This window comes from Aspergillus wentii (genome assembly GCF_001890725.1).
Source record: "Aspergillus wentii DTO 134E9 unplaced genomic scaffold ASPWEscaffold_4, whole genome shotgun sequence".
NCBI classification, from domain to species: domain Eukaryota; kingdom Fungi; phylum Ascomycota; class Eurotiomycetes; order Eurotiales; family Aspergillaceae; genus Aspergillus; species Aspergillus wentii.
The window spans coordinates 1,710,077-1,728,566 of record NW_024467835.1 but is presented as its reverse complement, the minus strand read 5'-3'; the positions used below and the strand labels follow the sequence as shown (position 1 = coordinate 1,728,566).

The window sequence follows — 18,490 nt, the reverse complement described above, 5'->3', positions numbered from 1 at the left end:
GGGCCACGGAACAAGAGAATCAGGGGAAAGGAAAAAAAAAAAAAAATTAAGAAAGAAGAAGGGGTTGAGGGGCTAGGAGAGAAGGGGAAAAAAAAAAAAAACCCCGAACTATTGGCCGTTGGCTGTTGGTGTAACCCTAAGTAGCGTCTTCGAATTAATAGATCAAGTTTCTTAGCGTCGATAGGAACCAAAACATACGACAGAGTTTAGAACCAAGGTCCCAGTTACATAGTACTTACTGGCAACAGTACTATGTACTATTAAAGTAGGACTGTAATAGAGCAATAACAGGCACCAAGGTACCCAAAACGAGTCTGTAGTGACACAAGGATGGCTGTATGAGAATCGTCAGATTTGCTGTTTCGTAGTTCCCCATAATAATGGGAAAATGGAAAGAGGGGGAGAGGGGGGCGAGAGACCCAGTTATGACGACAACAAAGCGACGAAAACTGCACAATGTTGACACCCCACTAACAAGTCGAATACATACACATAGTATGAAATCTGTATGCACCAAGACGAAAGAACCGCGCCAAGCACCCACAAAGTTTGTTATTGGTTCTTGGCGTTTGGCCCTGCAAGCAAAGCTGCCGAGCGGCCAGGAACTGGCAAGCCAAGTTAGGCGGTTAGCCAACGATAAGCCTCTCTAAACGCAACTACTGCCAGTGTAGTAGCGGCGAGCTGAATATGGAGTCAAGACGGAGACCACGGAGCCAGGAACTGCGAAGCTGAAAGCCCACAGACTACTGTGAGGATAAGAGATGGTGCGACGTGTCCACTATCCACTCGTGTGTGTGGTCAGTGTGAGTGGTGCCATGTCGAGGACTCGACCGAGACGAGAAGGGCGGCCCATAGCCCGCCCGAACTGAACCTAAGATAGCTTGGTGGTTAGCGAGACACTGGTGCACTAGCAAAGCCGGGCAGATCCTTCACAGCCAACTAATCAGCCACAGGAAGCTTCCGATCCAGGCATCCAGCAATCTCGGTTCCGATCCCCAGAGACCTTGTAGATGTGCGGCAAGCTGAATGTAGGCTTCCGTCTTAAATTGATGCCCAAGCCCTATAAAAGTATGTAATATATATGCTCCATGACGTTGGCGGATCGATTATGACCACCCGCAAGAGCGCAAACAATTCGCTTGCCGTGAAGAAACCCGGCTCCGAGAGCTGGCTGGCTGACTGGCAAGTCAGGTACTCCGCACCTCTCGGGTCGTATGGATGTACGAAGAATCGTGCGTTCAGGATCAGACCATCAGAAAGCCAATAATTAGTGAGACAACAACCGAAATAAACTGAAACAGATGAACAGACACACCGCTGGGATCTTTCTGGAAGGAAAGTAGAAGGTTTAGCCTGCACGAAGATCTGCAGTTGGGTTACTTCAGTCGGTGCGGAATATACGGGTCTTCCAGAAGCATGACGATGCGGCCTCGGTCAGGCTGTCAAATGTCAGACTGACCGTCAACCTATGATCTCCCGTGAGGCTATCCGCTACAAGCCTAGGCTGTCGGACCGTCGGTGCCTGAGGATTTCGGCCGTGCCGCGGAATATGTCTCTTTGGTGGGGCTGCTTCTGTTTGTTTCTTTTTCTGTTATGAATGCAATGTAGTAATATCGTACCCCTGTTAGATTGAGCTTTGATAGAGTGATTTTTTCCTGATATGAGGAATTCAGGGGTTGAGGAAAATATGAAGTTTGTTAACTCCAGCTGAGGGGAAAAAAAGTACGACTGGGCAGGGACTCGAGGCCCTACTACCAAACTAGGCAGTAGGTGCCCTGCTTAGGTAACCACCCCACCATCTAATTAACTAGTTATCATCACGTACACCACACGAGCAGATGGGAAAAGCTCCAAGCCACGATGACCTCCAATAAGGCAATTTTGCCGTGTGAGATTAGCTGGCTAGACATAGGAGGTTGCAATTTCTAGCTCTTGGTCGACTGGGTACTCATCCAGCAAAAGCTTGTCGGATTCCTCCTTATTCGACAAGTCGAATACTCAAGATCTCAACTTGATATTGACTTGGGTCAGCATGGAGTTATTTCATGCATGGCAGCAAACTTTCTTCATCGATCTGTGAGTTATAGTATGGCCAATCTGATCCTGGGACTTTTTCCTGATATTTCTCGCCTGAACAGACATGGTCAATTTTGTAATACAATCCGTCCATCCCCAACACTCTCTAATCCTCGTCAATACCACAAAGACTGATCAAGAACGAGAGCCTGAGATTGAATATATTGGGAAGGATGTACCTCTGAAGAGAGCCAGCTATTGTTTGGCTGTTGGACTACGATGAAGAGGTGTGCTGGAACGAAACTCCACGATAGGGTGCAATGGGTGCCTGGGTCAAGATCGACACGCAGTAACGGTAAATAAACCGCGCGATGCGATGCCACGGAGAGCAAGTGGGCCATATGCTGCTTCAGACTCTCAGTTCTTTGAGTTCTGGTAAATCCGGGTATTTCCTTCCACGTATGGGCCTGAGCGCTGCCTAGCGGAGGCCACATCTAGACTCAGAGGTCTTATTAATCGCTCTGAAGGAGATTTAATATGGGTCTTGTGGTTAAATACAGTATGTTTATCTAACAGGTGGTCTTTGCAATTATGGGGGCTTTGCGAGGTTTGAGATGATTGGATCCTGTTGCGAACTTCAAAACAAGATTTTGGTCAACCAGGCATGAATAACTGGACTGGGACATAAATCTTAATAGTTTTACCTGTGTTGTAGCTCTCAATCCCAGGACAACGAGCCATTACATACTAGCCTGGTCAACAACATAGGTACTTGTTATAGTTGAAGAACTAGCCCGCTGATTATGGAATGAGATTATTCTACCCAAATTCCTACCACTAACTCAGAGTAAAATACAAAGCGGGACTTCCAACAAGATTAATATGAAGTATGATTATGTCAAACGTCCTGGGAATAGCTTCACGTACTTTTGATACTTCGATAGGCTTTATCAATGTATCCATTTTTAGTTTGACTCTATCCCTTTCTAGGTTAGACCAAAGATTCTATCTGGGGAACCTACGCTAGTCCCAGATGAGCCATGGTTGATTCCCGTCTGGGTCTAGCGTGTCCCGTGATTCTCGATCGCAGGGCACTCGGTGGAAAATCGGTCGACAACTCCTGTCGCTGCTGTTCAGACGGTTTGCTGACTCGTTGTGGTTAGGATCTCTGAGATCCGACCATCATTTTCGTTATCGCAGCTGAGCACATATATTGACATCGCTGAAAGTTCCTTATACTCAGTACGGAGGAGGGTCCTTGAGAAAGCCCGTCGTTGTGGAGACGGTTTTTGGGTCCGCCATCACGATACAAATCAACGTCACCAAAACAATCAACGTATCAACACCTTCGTTTCCAAACCAGCCATAACCATGGGCTTCGATGGTTTCGACTCAGTATGCCGCAAGGCACCGCTTCCAATGTGCTCCTTGGTGGGCCCTCCATCTTCGATATCGGGGTCAACGGGCATTATCGCCAACTGCTATGCGCGGAATATCGAACTGGCAAATACAATTATCTTTGAGGGAGCTGCATCCTTTATACACATCATTGCTCTTGGAATGACAGTGATTATGATTCTTCATGTCAGATCTAAGTTCACCGCTGTCGGTACGTTTTGAGCAAATGGGTTTGGTGGAAGAAGTAGTGCACCGCTAACGTCTTTTTTCTGTCAACAGGCCGTAAAGAGATCACCACATTTTTCTATATCTACATGGCCTTGACGGTATGGTCACTTGTGATCGATGCGGGCGTGGTTCCGCCCGGGAGTGAGCCTTTTCCATATTTTATTGCCATCCAAAATGGATTGACATCCGCGCTGTGTACATGTTTAGTCGTCAACGGATTTGTTGGCTTCCAGCTCTACGAAGATGGAACAGCCCTGTCCGTGTGGCTGATACGTCTGTCATCTGTCGCCATGTTTGCCCTCTCCTTCGTTGTATCCCTCTTGACCTTCAAGTCTTGGGGAGGGCTGAGTCCGACCAATACGACTGGTTTGTTCGTGGTGCTTTACATCCTGAATGCAATTTGCATCGCGGTTTACCTCGTTATGCAGCTTCTGCTTGTCATGAACACACTCGAAGATCGGTGGCCGTTGGGCCATATCTCCTTTGGCGTGATTGTTTTCATAATCGGACAGGTGCTTCTTTACGCTTTCAGTGACACCATCTGTGACAATGTACAACATTATATGGATGGACTCTTCTTCGCTACATTCTGCAATCTTTTGGCTGTCATGATGGTTTACAAGGTGAGTAACCCTGTTTTTTCTCGATTAGAGCATGGCTTTAGATGAAACCAAACTAACCATTACAAAGTTTTGGGACTATATCACCAAAGAAGACCTTGAATTCTCCGTTGGCATTAAGCCTAATACATGGGAAGTGAAGGAACCACTCCCTGATGATGACCGCCGAACAACTACATACCAGGATACGAACTCAGAATACGCTAGCAGCGTGTACCATCACCGGGCATCAAACTACGGCAACCATAATTACTAACTTTGTTCCCCATCCCGCTGTATATGATTTTACCAGATATGACGTCTGCTCATGCTTCTAACATGTCTCACGAAAGCATCTTTCCGCTCGGAAAGTTATGATGATATCCTGAGCTCCATGCAATGTTGTTGATTGTTTATTCCTTCTTTTTTTTTTCTCTAGCGGCGCCCCATAACTTTATGATCTTTTTTGGATCTATAAAGTGTTTTTGCGAATATGTTTGTATTTATTCTTGAATTTAGCCTTCCCCTGTATGTCCTCTATTGTGATGTGAGCTGATGTACACTGTGATGTAGATAGGTAACTGTACTCCAATGAAAATACTACGAAAGAAATTTCAAGCGTCACTGACAAGTCATGAGAATGGTCGATTTATTAGATTAACATATATTATTTTAGTCTCAAAAAACTCTAAGATACCCCCGCCTTGTATGTATATAGGGCAAGTCAAAGCAAGGAGCCCAAGTCTATTACTGCCATTCATCATGCAACTTTGCATCCAAGCCGGAATATCCCTCCACGACTTCAATTCCCCTCAATCTCTCCTGTTCGATTCTCTCCCATGTCCATCCACCCTCGTTCCACGAGTCTGAGTTGGCCTTCTTCTGCGCATCCAACGACCCCTGCTCTGGCATATCCTCGTCATCCATCTTCAACACCTCCCGAACCAGAGATCCATCAACACCTCCCGCACCGGCTGTGATGCCATCGCCATTTGCGGGCGTCCCAACTCCAGATCCATCAGTCGAATCCGGTCCCCCGTTCACAGGGGCAGATGAGCCGTCGGGCCGTGGAGGCAGAAAGCCACTCGCGCGAAGCACACGTTCAGGTTGAACACTCAATCGACCCTTCTTGACGACATATTTACTCAACGCCGTAGCGAGGAGGGTCTTTTCTCCGCCCTTTTTGGCGGCAGGACGGAGGAAGAAGGTTAGGATGAACACCCACTTCTGGTCCCAGGCGATAACCTTGGACTGGATCTCGAAGAGCTCGAATGGTTTAATTTCACGCTTGAAGCTGCAATACACGGAGCCGAGGGCGACGTAGATGGACTTCTTCCCGGGCGGTTTGCGGCCCTCTTTTAGGGCCGCTTCTGCGAGTTCCTTGTCGACTTCTTTGCTGATGATTGCGAGGCCGGGGGTGTAGAGACGGCTAACTAGGGCTGTGCGAGATATGTCTATATCCGAAAAGTAGGTGCTGTTGGATTTGTGGAAGTTGTAGTCTGTTTCCAGGATTGGGGCGCGGGATGTGATGCCGTATGGCACGAATACTGGATGAGTGGGTTTGCCCTTGATGCAGGCGATAGGGGTTCCCTTAGGGAACAAAGGATCACTGGCACGCCAGCGCAAGTTGGTCACAAAGTAATACAAGACTCGGAACTGTACGTACCATATCAGCGGGGGGCTTAACAGAAACGTGGGGGAGTAGATGGGATTCAACGCAAACCTACATGCCAGAAAAGTGGAAGATTTTTGATATTGATGATTGTCAGGAATAGTGCCAGTGTTTTCCACGAAACAAGCATAGACAATGACGATAAAAGCTCGTGAATGTTATCAACGCGGAGAGGAATCGACATGCTAGCCATAATCGGTGGAGATTGTGACCAAATTTGGGTCACTGATTACGATTAAGAAAAATGCTCCACAATGCCGACTAATATTAAATCCCGAGTGACGGATAGAAAAGAAAGAAAAAAGAAATGTCTCTTCAAGTTCTGGTGTTGTCGGAACTTGTGCAGGTATAACTGGTCGCAGGGGGTTTGAAGATATGTCCAGTCAACAAGCCAGTCTACTCAGGAGAAGTTGCCAACAGGACAGACTGCTGTGCAGATATACCCACAGGCCCAGGGGTCAGGACCGGCTTTGGAATCGTCAGATCTGACAGATCCCGAGTCGACTGGAAAAAGTGTTGGGAATCGTGAGCCGAGGCTGATCAACCTCACGTGGAAATTATGTAAGCATGTTGCATATTGAGATGACGTTGCATTGGTGTATGTAGTATAAGATATCGAAGATAAAACCCCCGAAATATCTAGACTCTTAGAAGAGTGCCATACAGTTAGGGGGGGTGGAAACTCCCTTGGCGCAGTTGAGTGGACTACTCGAGATGAAAAATGACCACCGACCAATCCGTTTACACATTTCCGAAAGCTCCTCCAGGTCAAACATCTCACCGATGGGAAGCCCCCAGCCAGCCAACAAGTGATGGTGTAGATCAAACTCAGGCTCCAGGGGTGGGAAAACTTCAAAGCTGACCGCATCTGTCGCAACGGCGGCAAAATGGTTGTCCCACATGAACCGGAGCACGCGCTCGTTCTGCTCGATTCCAGCATGCTTGGGCGTTTGCTGCTGGCTATATGTGTGTTTCTGGGAGTCGGTCATCGAGTCCCATTGCTTGGTTAGCCCAACCCGGAGGAAAAAGATGTCACCCCGCTGGAACTCGATATTGCATTCCCGGGCGATGGTCAACACATCGTCCAGCGATATGACCTGCTGGCTGAGAGCGTCAACGGGGATACCTTTCTTCTCGGCGTAGGAGAGATAATCAATCAGCACACCACGGCCAGCAATTCCCTTTCGCGCCCAGTGTCCCACTCCGATACGTGTCGAATTGGGGTCCTGAATCTCCTCCGCTGTCGTGCCGCCGTAAAACACGTTCGCATCCCCAGCTTTCGGGGCCGGGGCGCTGTGGTGTCGCAATCCATCCCATTGCGAGGACTGCTGTGGGTTGAAATGGTATTCATCGTCAAAAGAAACTCCATGATCGAGCCATTTGATGCGGTGTTCAAACGGTTTGCGGCCGAACCCTAAGCGGAGCAAAAACACAGGTAAGTAACAGGCCTTGCTCATTAAACCCTCTATGGCAGTGAAGAATAGGAGCCACGCCAGGAAAAGAGAAAAAGTGACTTACCAGGCGGGTTCAACTTCTGAATGTCCCAATTCAAACAAACCCGCTCACCGGTCTGGATCTGCGTCCGGGCAGCATTAGCTACGATCTCCGGGGTGAGGATCCGGAGCATCCCCAGTCCCTCATCCGGAGAACCAGCTGGAGCTGGCCAGAACCGCCGTTTGTCCGGGAGGTCATCAAATTTCTCTGGTAATGCGTTGACTCCAGACATTGCTGCGCTAAGATGGTGTCTGCTGGTATTGGGGGGGTTGCGGGGTTGTGAGGGGTTGGTGTAGGGACGATCAAGGCGAGATGAATCGATAGGACAATGCTTTGTCTTATATATTGATGAGCGACTGATAGTGACGAGGTCAAAACGTACTCGATAAGACAGCTATTGGGTGTGGTAGATGCATGAAGGTGAGTTCGCAGGAAAAGCTGAGGACGATCCAGCATCTCGGAGAAAGTCCGTAGCGACGTGGATATGCGATCATCACAAACCCCGCTGTATCGTATTTGCATCGATAGCCTAGTTGCAGGAACGGGAATCCTGGAGACATTAGTGGGCTCATGAGCTGATGGTACTTTTGAAAACTGGATACAGCTATCTAGCAAGAACTGTGCAAACATTTTGATAGTCATATATTGGAACACTACGGAGTACACTCGCTATATTATACGGCCAAAGAAAAAGAGATAATGTGTACAAAAGACAAAGGGTTATCTCACAAGTCATCTCCATCTCCATCTGTCGTTGCCTTTGCAGTTCCGTTCTTCTGCAGGTTTGACATCTCGTACTGCTCGCCACGTCCCGAGCCAGCACCAGAGGTCGACATGGCAATGGCCTGTCTCCCCGTGTCGGATGACTCAAGGAAATCGCGTAGTCGACGCTTGCCCTCCTCCACTGCTTGATGCGAGGCTGCCTCTGTCATCTTAATGATGGGTCCCCACAGGTTAAGCTGGTAGGTGATATATGCGCCCACGGCGCAGACAGCGAGAAGGAGGAAATAAGCAGGATTCCGAAGCACTGGTTGGGAAGACAGTCAGTCACATATTTCAAGAGTAATGGGGAAAATTAAAACTTACCAGCAATAATTTCGTTCCATCCAAGCGCAAGGAGGATACCATAGAAATACAGAGGAACCTGCGTCATGCCGCCAATTGCACTGCGCTTCGCTTCGACATAAACCCCATCTGCAGCCTTCTTGAAACGAACAGTGAGCTCCTGTCGTTTGCCGTCACTAAGGATTGCCATCTCCTCCTCCAGGCTCTTGCCCTCTTCTTCGTCTATCCCGCCAATGGGTGGAAGATCTTCCTCATCAGCCGGGGTTGCGGAGCTAGGAGTGTGCCCAATCCAACGGTCAAGCGGTGGCGGAGCAGAGTTCTCTTCCAGACGGAATCGCGAGAGAAGAGGAATCAAGGTCAGGGTCGACTCGCGAGCGCGGGTGTAGATGCCTTCGACGTCATCGGTTGGCCGCCAAATTCTGGGAACACCTGCATCATCGTAGCGGAACTTGTCCTCGAAGTTCTCACGCAGTTTGAGCAACAGGTTGCCCTCGATCATCTCCTCCTCGATCTTGGCGCGCAGGACGCCCCATGACTTCCTGCGGAGTCTCCAAAGACCAACATCGACTTCTTCGAGACTGGCATCAAAGCTGCTGGCGCGGTCTGTGAATTTTCTCTCCGCGTCGAGGACCGTCTCAACAAATACATTCCATACCCGATCCCAGAATTTTTTCTCAGAGGGCTTTTCTCCTGATTCGGGAGCACCGCCCCCTGCTCGTCCGGATCCAAGGGCGTTGAACTCGAGCCCGACCGATTCGCCGAGGCGAGATTGCACCCATCGTTCAACTCGGGTGGCCAAACGTCTCATTTCATCTCTTCTTAGGCGTCCGCTGACTTCCGCGAGCTCTTTTTCATACAGTGCCAATTCCTGCTCATATTCGCTCCACTTGGTACCTTCAACCACGGTATCCCGAGCAACATCTTCATACTTTTCGAGGGCAGTCTTCGACTCCTGCTTGACGATCTCTGCGAAATCGTACCCTGTACCCTTCTTCTGGCCCGATTTCACAGCTGCAGTGACAGCCTCGCTAAATTCATGAATGCCGGATTTGTGCATTGCGTTGAGCTGACCCTGGAAAAGGGCTTTCAAACGGGTGTCGACTTTACCCTCAAGCTCTGCCCGCTTTCGCTGATAAACACCCTTGTGGTACCGGCTCGCTTCGGCGTCGAAACCCTTGACGGCTTTTGCCCGCGAAGATCGCATGGCAGCACCCAAACCTCCAAGTATCTCAGGCTCTCCAAGACGGGCAGCCTGGGACTGCTTCTCTTCGAATGGAATAATTGCCTCGTCGAAGCTCACTATCACTTCCCTCAAGATCTCGTCGCATCGGAACTGTGCAAGCAATTCTTGCTGAGTAGGGAGATCCAGGTCTTTATTGTTGACAATCTGATCCCAGATACCTTCCGCATATCTCGAAAATCCGTCCGCAGGGATTCGTCGATGGTATTCTGGAAGAAATACGCCACCATCCGAAAACTCACCCTTCAATGCATTCATGGTCGGGTCCTTGTGGTCCTCCCGGAACCGCAAGCTGAGCTTCTTGGTCTCAGCCACAAATTGCTCTGGCTGGTAGCTCTTGTGTGGAAGTCCGTAGAATTGAAAGTCGAAGTAGTCGTGAACAGTCGCAGTCTCAAGGCCGGCGGGCTTGGAAATAGAGTCCCACAGGCCGGAAATGTCTTCCATCAACGTCTTCTGCAAGTTCTTGAGTGGTGTTGTCCCGACGAAATCACGGATGACGAAGAACAGGAGAGACCGGTGGGTGGTGCTAGATAACCCAATCAGTAACTGCATGCCATTTGAAAATCGGATGATTAGACCATGACATACTTCTTATCCTTCAAAAACAACTGCAAGTTGACCTCAAAGACGGTCTTCAATAGTCCCATATTTGCTCCTTGGTACAGTCCCACCTGGTGTTCCCAAATGTTTACAATGAGAACCTCACTTGTCGCAAGCGCAAACAGCGCGCTTTTGCGCTCAAAGTCTTGATCCTCGCCTCTCTCGCGGCCGTCTGTTCCTTCAACATCCATGACCAGGATATTATCGGCCATCCGAGTGCTTTCGTTGCCCGTATTCTTGTTCTTCGACATCCAAATGCCCTTAGTGGTCTGCCTTCTCTCTAGCTCAGACATGACGGAGAACTCGGTGCCGAACAGGTGGTTGAGAAGGGTGGACTTTCCCGTCGATTGCGACCCGAACACGGAGATAAGATGGTAGTTGAAGCCAGCAGGGGTGACGCTCTCAACTGTCAGGTATTTCGACAAGTTCGGGCTGTAGATAATCATTAGCTTCAATACCTCCCAAAAGTTCGGTGATGGAATTGAATCGCATCATAAAAACCAGCCCAGGGGCAAACTGTTGTATGCCACGTCGCTAGAATATGATAATGCGCAGAGGGTAGTATCCATGTTCCGACAATACTACATACTTGAACTCTTTGTCTTCACCAATAACCTGCACTCCATGCTCATATGCCCCTTGGTCGCTTTCGGCGCCAATCGAGGCGAAATGGCCATTGGTAGCCATGGTGGCGAGCGCTGTGGGTATTATTTCCGGTATGAAGGTAAATGGTATCGATTCGAAAGTGATAATTTCGATTAATGTCGACAAAAAGAAGAAACTACCACAGAGTGGTAGAAAAAGAAAGTGGTCGAAACGAGTGGGAAGACGTCAGGATGCGGAGACCGTGGCGAGTTGGGGAAGGGATTATGCAGTGGGAATTAGGGGTAAGACGAAAGACAAGAAGCCATGTATACGTTGGGGGGGAGAGGAAATATGAACAATCACGGGGTGAGATCACACCGGGTCCATGTGCGATTGTGTCCGAGGTTGACTGGCTGGTCTTGTGAACAGGAGATGTTGTGATGATGAAAGTCGATCTATCCAGGTCACTGGGGAGATGGTGGCCTGGATGCCTGAGGCCACAACAGTCCCGTCCAGCCAGTCATTGCCGAGGATGGATTAAGTCGGTACTTGAAGCTATTCAGACCGGGATGTTTGCAGAGAGTTCATCCCTGGCAGTTTATTCAGTGTAACCCTTGAAGTTTGATATATTTCATACTGAAAAATACCTGAAGAGCTCAACAAAGAGGAGCGAGAATGGATATTCAGGGTGATGTGGACTGTAGAATCACAAAATTCGGACCAAGCCAGCTAAATAAATAATTTCAGTTAGGGATAGCACAAACAAATCAGATTTTAAAGCTGTTTTAAATCCGTCCAAGTTTTCCTGCAAGGATGTGATGGGTCTGCGTTGCCTGATGTATGAACGAACATGGAGGGATGGACATATCGCAGCAGTGCCATATGGAATATTCTAGGCTCAGATAAGATGGAGTAAATATTTCATTCGTACTCTATCCTCCGATCATATGGCCGCAATTTTGTATCCTCTTATGTTCATGTATTTGATCAGGCATGTAGATTGTTGGCACATGATGCTGTCACAAAATATGCCGCAATTGAAACCATCCTAAGTGACTCTACATTAATGCCGTAGACGATGACTCGACACCAGGCTAGAGTGAGAATGCAGGCATCGCTAGATTCCTTGTCGATCAATCCAACGTGTACCGGGGGCTGCAGGCATCAACTCAGCCACTCGATACTGAAAGAATAAGGGAACAAATAGTCGAGATATCCTCGCACAAGAATTAAAAAGCAAGGAGAGTGGCTAGACAAGACAAGCAAGGCAAAATGTCTCTTCCAGCATCTTTCCTCCCTCCTATTCTCCCCTCCAACGCCACCGTCCGCAGAATCGACTTCACCACCACCACCCCACCTATCCCAGAATACCGCAATCACTTCGCCCTAGTCATTGACAACTTCCTCACCGAATCCGAATGTAAAGCTCTCCTCCAAGCTGCCGAGGCAAGCACTCAGCCTGACCCCGCCGCCAACACCCCAGATAACAATGATACCCCACCAACGTGGGAACGAGCTTTGGTCAACGCCGGTGGAGGCCGCCAAACCGTCTCAATAGACCGAAATTGCGGTCGAATCTCCTACAATTCCCCCATCATTGCGCAGAAACTCTTCATGCGCCTGCACCCGATCCTGATGGATGCCGGGATCGACACGGTCTTCAATCAGGGCCTGATAACCGGATTGGGACCGTGGAAGCGGCAAGAGGTGTTTCGAGTGTCAAGATTGAATGAACGATTGAGCTTTCTGCGTTATGAGGGGGGCGAGTTTTTCAAGCCGCATTGGGATGCACTCCGTGAGACCGAGAACGAGAAGGAGATTTCACTATTTACAACTCATTTGTATTTGAATGGAGAGGGAGAGCAGGATCTAGAGGAGTTGGAAAAAGCGAGAGAAGAGGCTGAATCTATGCCGGAATCTACTACTACTGAAAGACGTGGAAATCCTTCTGCTACATTGTTAGGAGGGGCGACGTCATTTCAGAATGGATTCTCGAACAAAGAGGTTGTTCGGATCTTTCCCAAGACGGGGTCTTTGCTAATATTCCAGCAAAAGGGGCTCTTGCATGCTGGTGATGATGTTTATAGGGGGGTTAAGTATACCATGAGGACGGATGTATTGTATCGGAAAAGCCTGAGAGTATGATTAACAGGCACATTATATACTTCTGAATTTAATGCATTATCACTTCGATTTTTTATTCGAGAAAGAGGAAATCATTTGATTCATATTCAACGGCATATCTCGGATGATAGAGGGGAGAAGAGATGACAGGACAAAATAAAAGAAAAAAAATAAAATAAAAGGTCTACTACATCTTTTAATACAATACAAGTAAATAGACATGACTCAAGCGAACTCCGGTTCAAACCACTATTCCCCCGGATTTCCGTGCTGATTCCCGCGCTGCAAGAAGGTGCGAACAAAAAGAAAGAAGTGCAAGGGTTTTTTTCATAGTACAAACCAGTCAATCAGCTATACTTTTGACAGCTGGCCTTATTAATTTATTTCTTCTCCTCAACGACACGGGTGATCAGACCAGTGGCGACGGTACGGCCACCCTCACGGATGTTGAAGCGCTGGCCAGCCTCGGCGGCAACAGGACGGTGGGTGGAGAGAACCATCTCGACGTTGTCACCGGGCATGACTCTGCCAGACTGGTCCTCACCGGGGAAGCTGAGGTCAGCAGCCTCGTCTGTGAAGTTTGTTAGCACATTTCACATTCTCTTTGGATGGCATATTTGTTCTAAGTACTTACCAGCAGTACGGAGGAAGACCTGGGGACGGTAGTTGGCACCGAAACCAGTGCGACGACCACCCTCAGCCTCGGTCAGGACGTACATGGACACGAGGAACTTGCTGTTGGCCTTGGTGCTGCCAGGGGCAGCAATGACCATACCACGACGGACATCGTCACGGCGGATACCACGGAGGAGGAGACCAGAGTTGTCACCAGCGCGCGACTCGTCGCAGGTCTTCTTGAAGGTCTCAATGTCGGTAACCTTGGTCTTGATGGCGTCCTTAGATCCTCCGACGATCTCGACCTCAGTGTCCTTCTTCAGCTGACCACGCTCGACACGGCCAGAGGCAACGGTACCACGGCCAGCAATGGAGAAGACTTCCTCAACGGACATCAAGAAAGGCTTGTCGAGGTCACGCTGGGGGGTAGGGATCCAAGTGTCAACGGCGTCCATGAGGTTATCGATTCTCTCGGTACCAATCTCAGGGCGACGGCCCTCGAGGGCGCAGAGGGCAGAACCGAAGATGATGGGAGTCTCTTCACCCTCGAATCCGTAGCTGCTCAGGAGCTCACGCATTTCGAGCTCGACAAGCTCCAACATCTCGGGGTCCTCGACAGCATCGACCTTGTTGACGAAGACAACAATCTTCTGGACACCGACTTGACGAGCCAGGAGCAAGTGCTCACGGGTCTGGGGCCTATTCGAAAGTATAAGCTTGGGTATGTTTTGGTAATGTGCAAAAAGATCAACCGTACATCTGACCATCGGAAGCGGCAACGACAACAATGGCACCGTCCATGTTGGCAGCACCGGTAATCATGTTCTTAATGTAATCGGCGTGACCGGGGCAGTCAACGTGGGCATAGTGCCTGTCGTTGGTCTGGAACTCAATGTGGGCGGTAGAGATGGTGATACCACGCTTACGCTCCTCAGGAGCCTTGTCAATGGCACCATACTCGAGGAAGTTGGCAAGACCCTTGGAGGCCTGGTGCTTGGTGATGGCGGCAGTCAAAGTGGTCTAAAAGGAAACGTGTGAGATTCCGGAAGTCCGGGATGAGAGGAAAGGGAGCAGTTGGATCTAACCTTGCCGTGATCGACGTGACCAATGGTACCTGTTTAGATGATTGATGAGCATAATTATTGAAGGAAGTCTAGAAATGATAGCCTTACCAATGTTGACGTGAGGCTTGGTACGCTCGAAAGCGGTTGCCAGACCACGGGCAGACATTCTGTCCTTGGTGAAAACATGGTGAACGGGGTTGACAGCACGGGGCCGCAGCAGAGAAGATCTGCTGGTGCGCAGGAGAAGGTTCGCGGTTCTGGAGATGCTCGACATCCTGACGACCCTGCAATGAAATGAAAATACAGAGAAAAAGAAGCCAAAAAAGAGAACGCGATGGAAGGAGAAAAACGGAGCTGAACCTCAGCAGGTCGCGAAGATCTCCAGACACCGAAAATTTTAGGGAGACGCGCTTAGTCATCCGCTGGCCAATCAGCGCTGGGGATTTGCGGAGGCATCTTACGCTGTTGTGGTTGATGTGATAGGTGCTAGGTATTTATCTTGGAAGGATTCTCAAATAATTTTCTGTTAATTCGATTATTTATCGCATCATAGGTGAACCGGCTCGACGACAGATGAAACGCAGGATTGGTTCATGTCCGCTAGAGATCACGCTGGTATAGGTCTCTCCCGAGTCCCGAACTCCCCCGGAATCTGTACAGGATTGTTGCATCAACACAACTTATATCCGAGATATTATGCCAACTAAGATAGTACCTAGATATACAAATATATTCCGAGCCTATTGGAGGTGTACACGCTAAATGCTGCAATATAATACCAGCTTACTCCTTGGGTTCAGGTATCCTTCTTCTTCACCACAACTTTGATAAATTTTCCTAATTCACCCTCCATAGGCTTGACTTGCATGGCATTGGCTGCCTTGGTTGTTTCCATCACAGTGTCCATCACATTCTTGATCTCATCCACCGTAGGAGCTCTTTTGCCCTTCTTTCTAATGAGGACAATTTCCACTCTCCGTCCTTTATCCAAGAAGGTCGTCAGCTGCTTCATGCGGTGCGACAGATCATGAGGATCAATTGCCCAGTTCAATTCGATCTGCTTCACTGAGCTCTTAGCAGCTTGAGCGGCTTTGGTTTTGGCGCGTTCTTGCTCGCGCATGACCTGTCGGTTCACGATTTTGCAAACAGGTGGTCGATCACGAGAACCGGGAGACACTTGGATGATGTAGTGTTCGGGACGTTCGAGAGTCCGTAGAACATCTCTGAGTTTTTCGGGAGCATCCAGGCTGCCTTCCTCGTTCACCAACTGTATGAATTCTGCACGGATCTCCTCATCTCTGATTTGCCTCTGTGCCAGCGGATTTGCTGGTGGCTGACGACGGGATTGATATAATCTCGATTGTGTTTGGTTCTGGATAAGACTGTATCGTAGGAACGGGGTTTGAGAGGTCTGTAGAGGTGGCAGGAATGTCTGGCGAAGAGCCTGTGTTGTTGACACGAGACCACGCATGTGCTTCATCGTGTTGGGAGTGCGGACAGTTTGTATGAAGATGGTATATCTCAGCTAGACAAATGTGATTTATACTCCGTAATGCAGAACGAGAGGAGAACTGAAGTTGCAACAGCGCAGCACCGGTGACGGCCTTGGGGATCTGAGGGGAAATCGACCGCATCCGGGGACATCTGGGCAAACGTACCGCCACAGACCCTCCGGTGCGCCACAGCGGGCTGTAGTTTCAGGTCTCCCCCTTTGGCCTCTTCTTCTCCCTGACTGTGATAATTTGGATTTCCTTTTTTTTCCCCCATCATCCTTCTTCCCCCAGTTTTGTTGTTCCGCCATCCGCTGTCTTTACCGGGCTGGTCCAGGAAGTTCTTGGAGGTTCAATGTTTTGTCTTTTCTTCAATCGTTAATTAATCCCTTCTATTCGAGGCTGTTTCATTTTTGGAGAAACGCCACCTTGTTACCCGTCTAGAACTTTGCTCGCATGTCGACTGGAGTTGTCGGTCGACAAACCCAAGGCAACAAGTCAATTACAGGCTTCAGCGCTCGTATACGCTCTAATTCGCGGGCCACCGAACCCGCAGCGCCACCCTTGAACGGGTCGAGTAGAATCTCGAGTAAACCATCGCGCAGTCCATCGCTCATCACAATGGCACAGACTCAGAAGTCGAGATACTTGAAGACGGGGGCCATCATTGGTTTCCTGTTGATGTTGATGTTTTGGCTTTCTCCGTCGAAGCCTTCGGTCTCTAGCTTTGGAAATGGTAAGTCGCGTGAGCTTTCCGCATAAAGGAGAATATACCCGCTGACCTCAAGTCCAATAGGACAAACATCTTCAGGCGCATCCCCTCTTACGTCCAAATGTTCTAAGTCTTACGACCCATCCAAGCCTTTGATCCAGTACGCGCTCATGATCGATGCCGGAAGCACGGGCTCTCGGATCCATGTGTACAAATTCAACAACTGCGGCCCTACCCCCGAACTTGAGCACGAAGAGTTCCAGCAGACGGAGAAGAAAACAGGTGGCTCTGGCTTGAGTTCCTTCAAGGAGGATGCCGAAGGAGCAGCCAAGAGTCTGGACCCTCTCATGGAGGTGGCTCTCAAGACCGTCCCTGACGAGTACAAGTCTTGCTCGCCGGTCGCTGTAAAGGCTACGGCTGGATTGCGCATGCTTGGACCTGACTTGAGTCGCAACATCCTGGAAGCAGTGAGAACTCGTCTGGAAACCGTTTACCCCTTCCCTGTTGTCTCCAGGGAGAAGGGAGGTATTGAGATCATGGATGGCACTGATGAGGGTGTTTACGCTTGGATCACCACGAACTATCTCCTGGGCAAGATCGGTGGTCCTGACGAGACTCCCACCGCTGCGGTGTTCGACTTGGGTGGTGGCTCGACTCAGATTGTGTTCCAGCCAACCTTTGAGAAGTCTCCTGCTGGCGGCATGCCGCAGAAATTGGCCGAGGGTGATCACAAATACGCTCTCCAGTTTGGTGGACGTTACTTCGAACTTTATCAACACTCCCACCTCGGCTATGGACTTATGGCCGCGCGCGAGGCTATCCACAAGGCTGTCGTTGAGGCTAGGTTGGCCCTGACCCCCAAGGATCTGTCCTGGGTGAAGCAGCCAATTTCCAACCCATGTATCGGACCTGGAATGGAGCGCGATGTGACACTGACTTTTGATGAAACACACGCTCTTGGAAAGGAGGTCACCGTCAAAATGGCTGGACCCAAGGAATCGACTGCGCCTGCGCAGTGCCGAGGTCTGGCTGAGAAAATCTTGAAAAAGGACGCTGACTGCAAGCTGGCCCCGTGCTCCTTCAACGGTGTCCACCAGCCTTCTCTGGCCAAGACGTTTGCAAGGGAAGATGTCTACATCTTCTCCTACTTCTTCGACCGCACGAAGCCTCTGGGCATGCCCGACTCTTTCACCTTGGAGGAGTTGCACCAACTGACTTCCACCGTTTGCGCTGGAGAGTCCAACTGGCAGGTCTTTGAGGGAATCGAGGGCGCTTTGCCTGAGCTGCGCGATCGCCCCGAGTGGTGTTTGGATCTCAACTTCATGGTGGGCTTGTTACACACCGGCTATGAAATGCCTTTGTCTCGCGAGGTCAAGATTGCCAAGAAGATCAAGAACAACGAGCTGGGCTGGTGTCTTGGAGCTAGGTGAGTTCTAACTTATTTCCCTAGACTGACTTTTGAAAGACTGGCACTAATTTGTTTAAACAGCTTGCCTCTTCTGAGCCAGGACTCTGGCTGGACTTGCCGTGTCAAGGAAATCTCATAATGGTGACGCATAGAATTATTATAATGCACGACATGGCTTCT

At 49.4% G+C, this 18,490-nt stretch overlaps 8 protein-coding genes across 8 annotated transcripts; 3 read left to right on the top strand and 5 right to left on the bottom strand.

Annotated features, from left to right (window-relative positions):
• Positions 1 to 3,283: 3,283 nt before the first annotated feature.
• Positions 3,284 to 4,675, top strand: ASPWEDRAFT_503606 (chitin synthase export chaperone). Its single transcript, XM_040837425.1, has 3 exons — positions 3,284 to 3,625; positions 3,694 to 4,265; positions 4,333 to 4,675. Exons 1-3 carry the CDS (start codon positions 3,388 to 3,390, stop codon positions 4,516 to 4,518), a joined length of 996 nt encoding a protein of 331 aa, XP_040688959.1. The 5' UTR covers positions 3,284 to 3,387; the 3' UTR covers positions 4,519 to 4,675.
• Position 4,676: 1 nt separating this feature from the next.
• Positions 4,677 to 6,377, bottom strand: ASPWEDRAFT_40472 (acyl-CoA thioesterase). Its single transcript, XM_040835326.1, has 2 exons — positions 5,969 to 6,377; positions 4,677 to 5,897 (listed from the first exon to the last, which is right to left on the bottom strand). The coding sequence occupies exons 1-2, from the start codon at positions 6,104 to 6,106 to the stop codon at positions 4,989 to 4,991; spliced, it is 1,047 nt and encodes a 348-aa protein (XP_040688958.1). The 5' UTR covers positions 6,107 to 6,377; the 3' UTR covers positions 4,677 to 4,988.
• ASPWEDRAFT_503488 (uncharacterized protein) lies at positions 6,334 to 7,885 on the bottom strand. Its single transcript, XM_040837423.1, has 2 exons — positions 7,432 to 7,885; positions 6,334 to 7,327 (listed from the first exon to the last, which is right to left on the bottom strand). The coding sequence occupies exons 1-2, from the start codon at positions 7,637 to 7,639 to the stop codon at positions 6,561 to 6,563; spliced, it is 975 nt and encodes a 324-aa protein (XP_040688957.1). The 5' UTR covers positions 7,640 to 7,885; the 3' UTR covers positions 6,334 to 6,560.
• sey1 (dynamin-like GTPase SEY1) lies at positions 7,886 to 11,459 on the bottom strand. The gene is made up of 4 exons (XM_040837428.1): positions 10,902 to 11,459; positions 10,301 to 10,744; positions 8,494 to 10,238; positions 7,886 to 8,434 (listed from the first exon to the last, which is right to left on the bottom strand). Exons 1-4 carry the CDS (start codon positions 10,997 to 10,999, stop codon positions 8,133 to 8,135), a joined length of 2,589 nt encoding a protein of 862 aa, XP_040688956.1. The 5' UTR covers positions 11,000 to 11,459; the 3' UTR covers positions 7,886 to 8,132.
• Positions 11,460 to 12,169: 710 nt separating this feature from the next.
• ASPWEDRAFT_27934 (uncharacterized protein) lies at positions 12,170 to 13,042 on the top strand (the record flags this gene model as incomplete). Its single annotated transcript, XM_040833069.1, has 1 exon — positions 12,170 to 13,042. The coding sequence occupies one exon, from the start codon at positions 12,170 to 12,172 to the stop codon at positions 13,040 to 13,042; it is 873 nt and encodes a 290-aa protein (XP_040688955.1).
• Positions 13,043 to 13,401: 359 nt separating this feature from the next.
• ASPWEDRAFT_27933 (translation elongation factor Tu) lies at positions 13,402 to 14,974 on the bottom strand (the record flags this gene model as incomplete). The annotated part of the gene is made up of 5 exons (XM_040833068.1): positions 13,402 to 13,592; positions 13,656 to 14,335; positions 14,394 to 14,656; positions 14,722 to 14,750; positions 14,809 to 14,974. 5 exons carry the CDS (start codon positions 14,972 to 14,974, stop codon positions 13,402 to 13,404), a joined length of 1,329 nt encoding a protein of 442 aa, XP_040688954.1.
• A 522-nt stretch (positions 14,975 to 15,496) lies between these two features.
• On the bottom strand, positions 15,497 to 16,180 carry ASPWEDRAFT_172097 (putative translation initiation factor IF3; the record flags this gene model as incomplete). The annotated part of the gene is made up of 1 exon (XM_040830888.1): positions 15,497 to 16,180. The coding sequence occupies one exon, from the start codon at positions 16,178 to 16,180 to the stop codon at positions 15,497 to 15,499; it is 684 nt and encodes a 227-aa protein (XP_040688953.1).
• Positions 16,181 to 16,811: 631 nt separating this feature from the next.
• Positions 16,812 to 18,449, top strand: ASPWEDRAFT_51392 (guanosine diphosphatase; the record flags this gene model as incomplete). Its single annotated transcript, XM_040837582.1, has 3 exons — positions 16,812 to 16,926; positions 16,987 to 18,328; positions 18,392 to 18,449. The coding sequence occupies 3 exons, from the start codon at positions 16,812 to 16,814 to the stop codon at positions 18,447 to 18,449; spliced, it is 1,515 nt and encodes a 504-aa protein (XP_040688952.1).
• Positions 18,450 to 18,490: the final 41 nt, after the last annotated feature.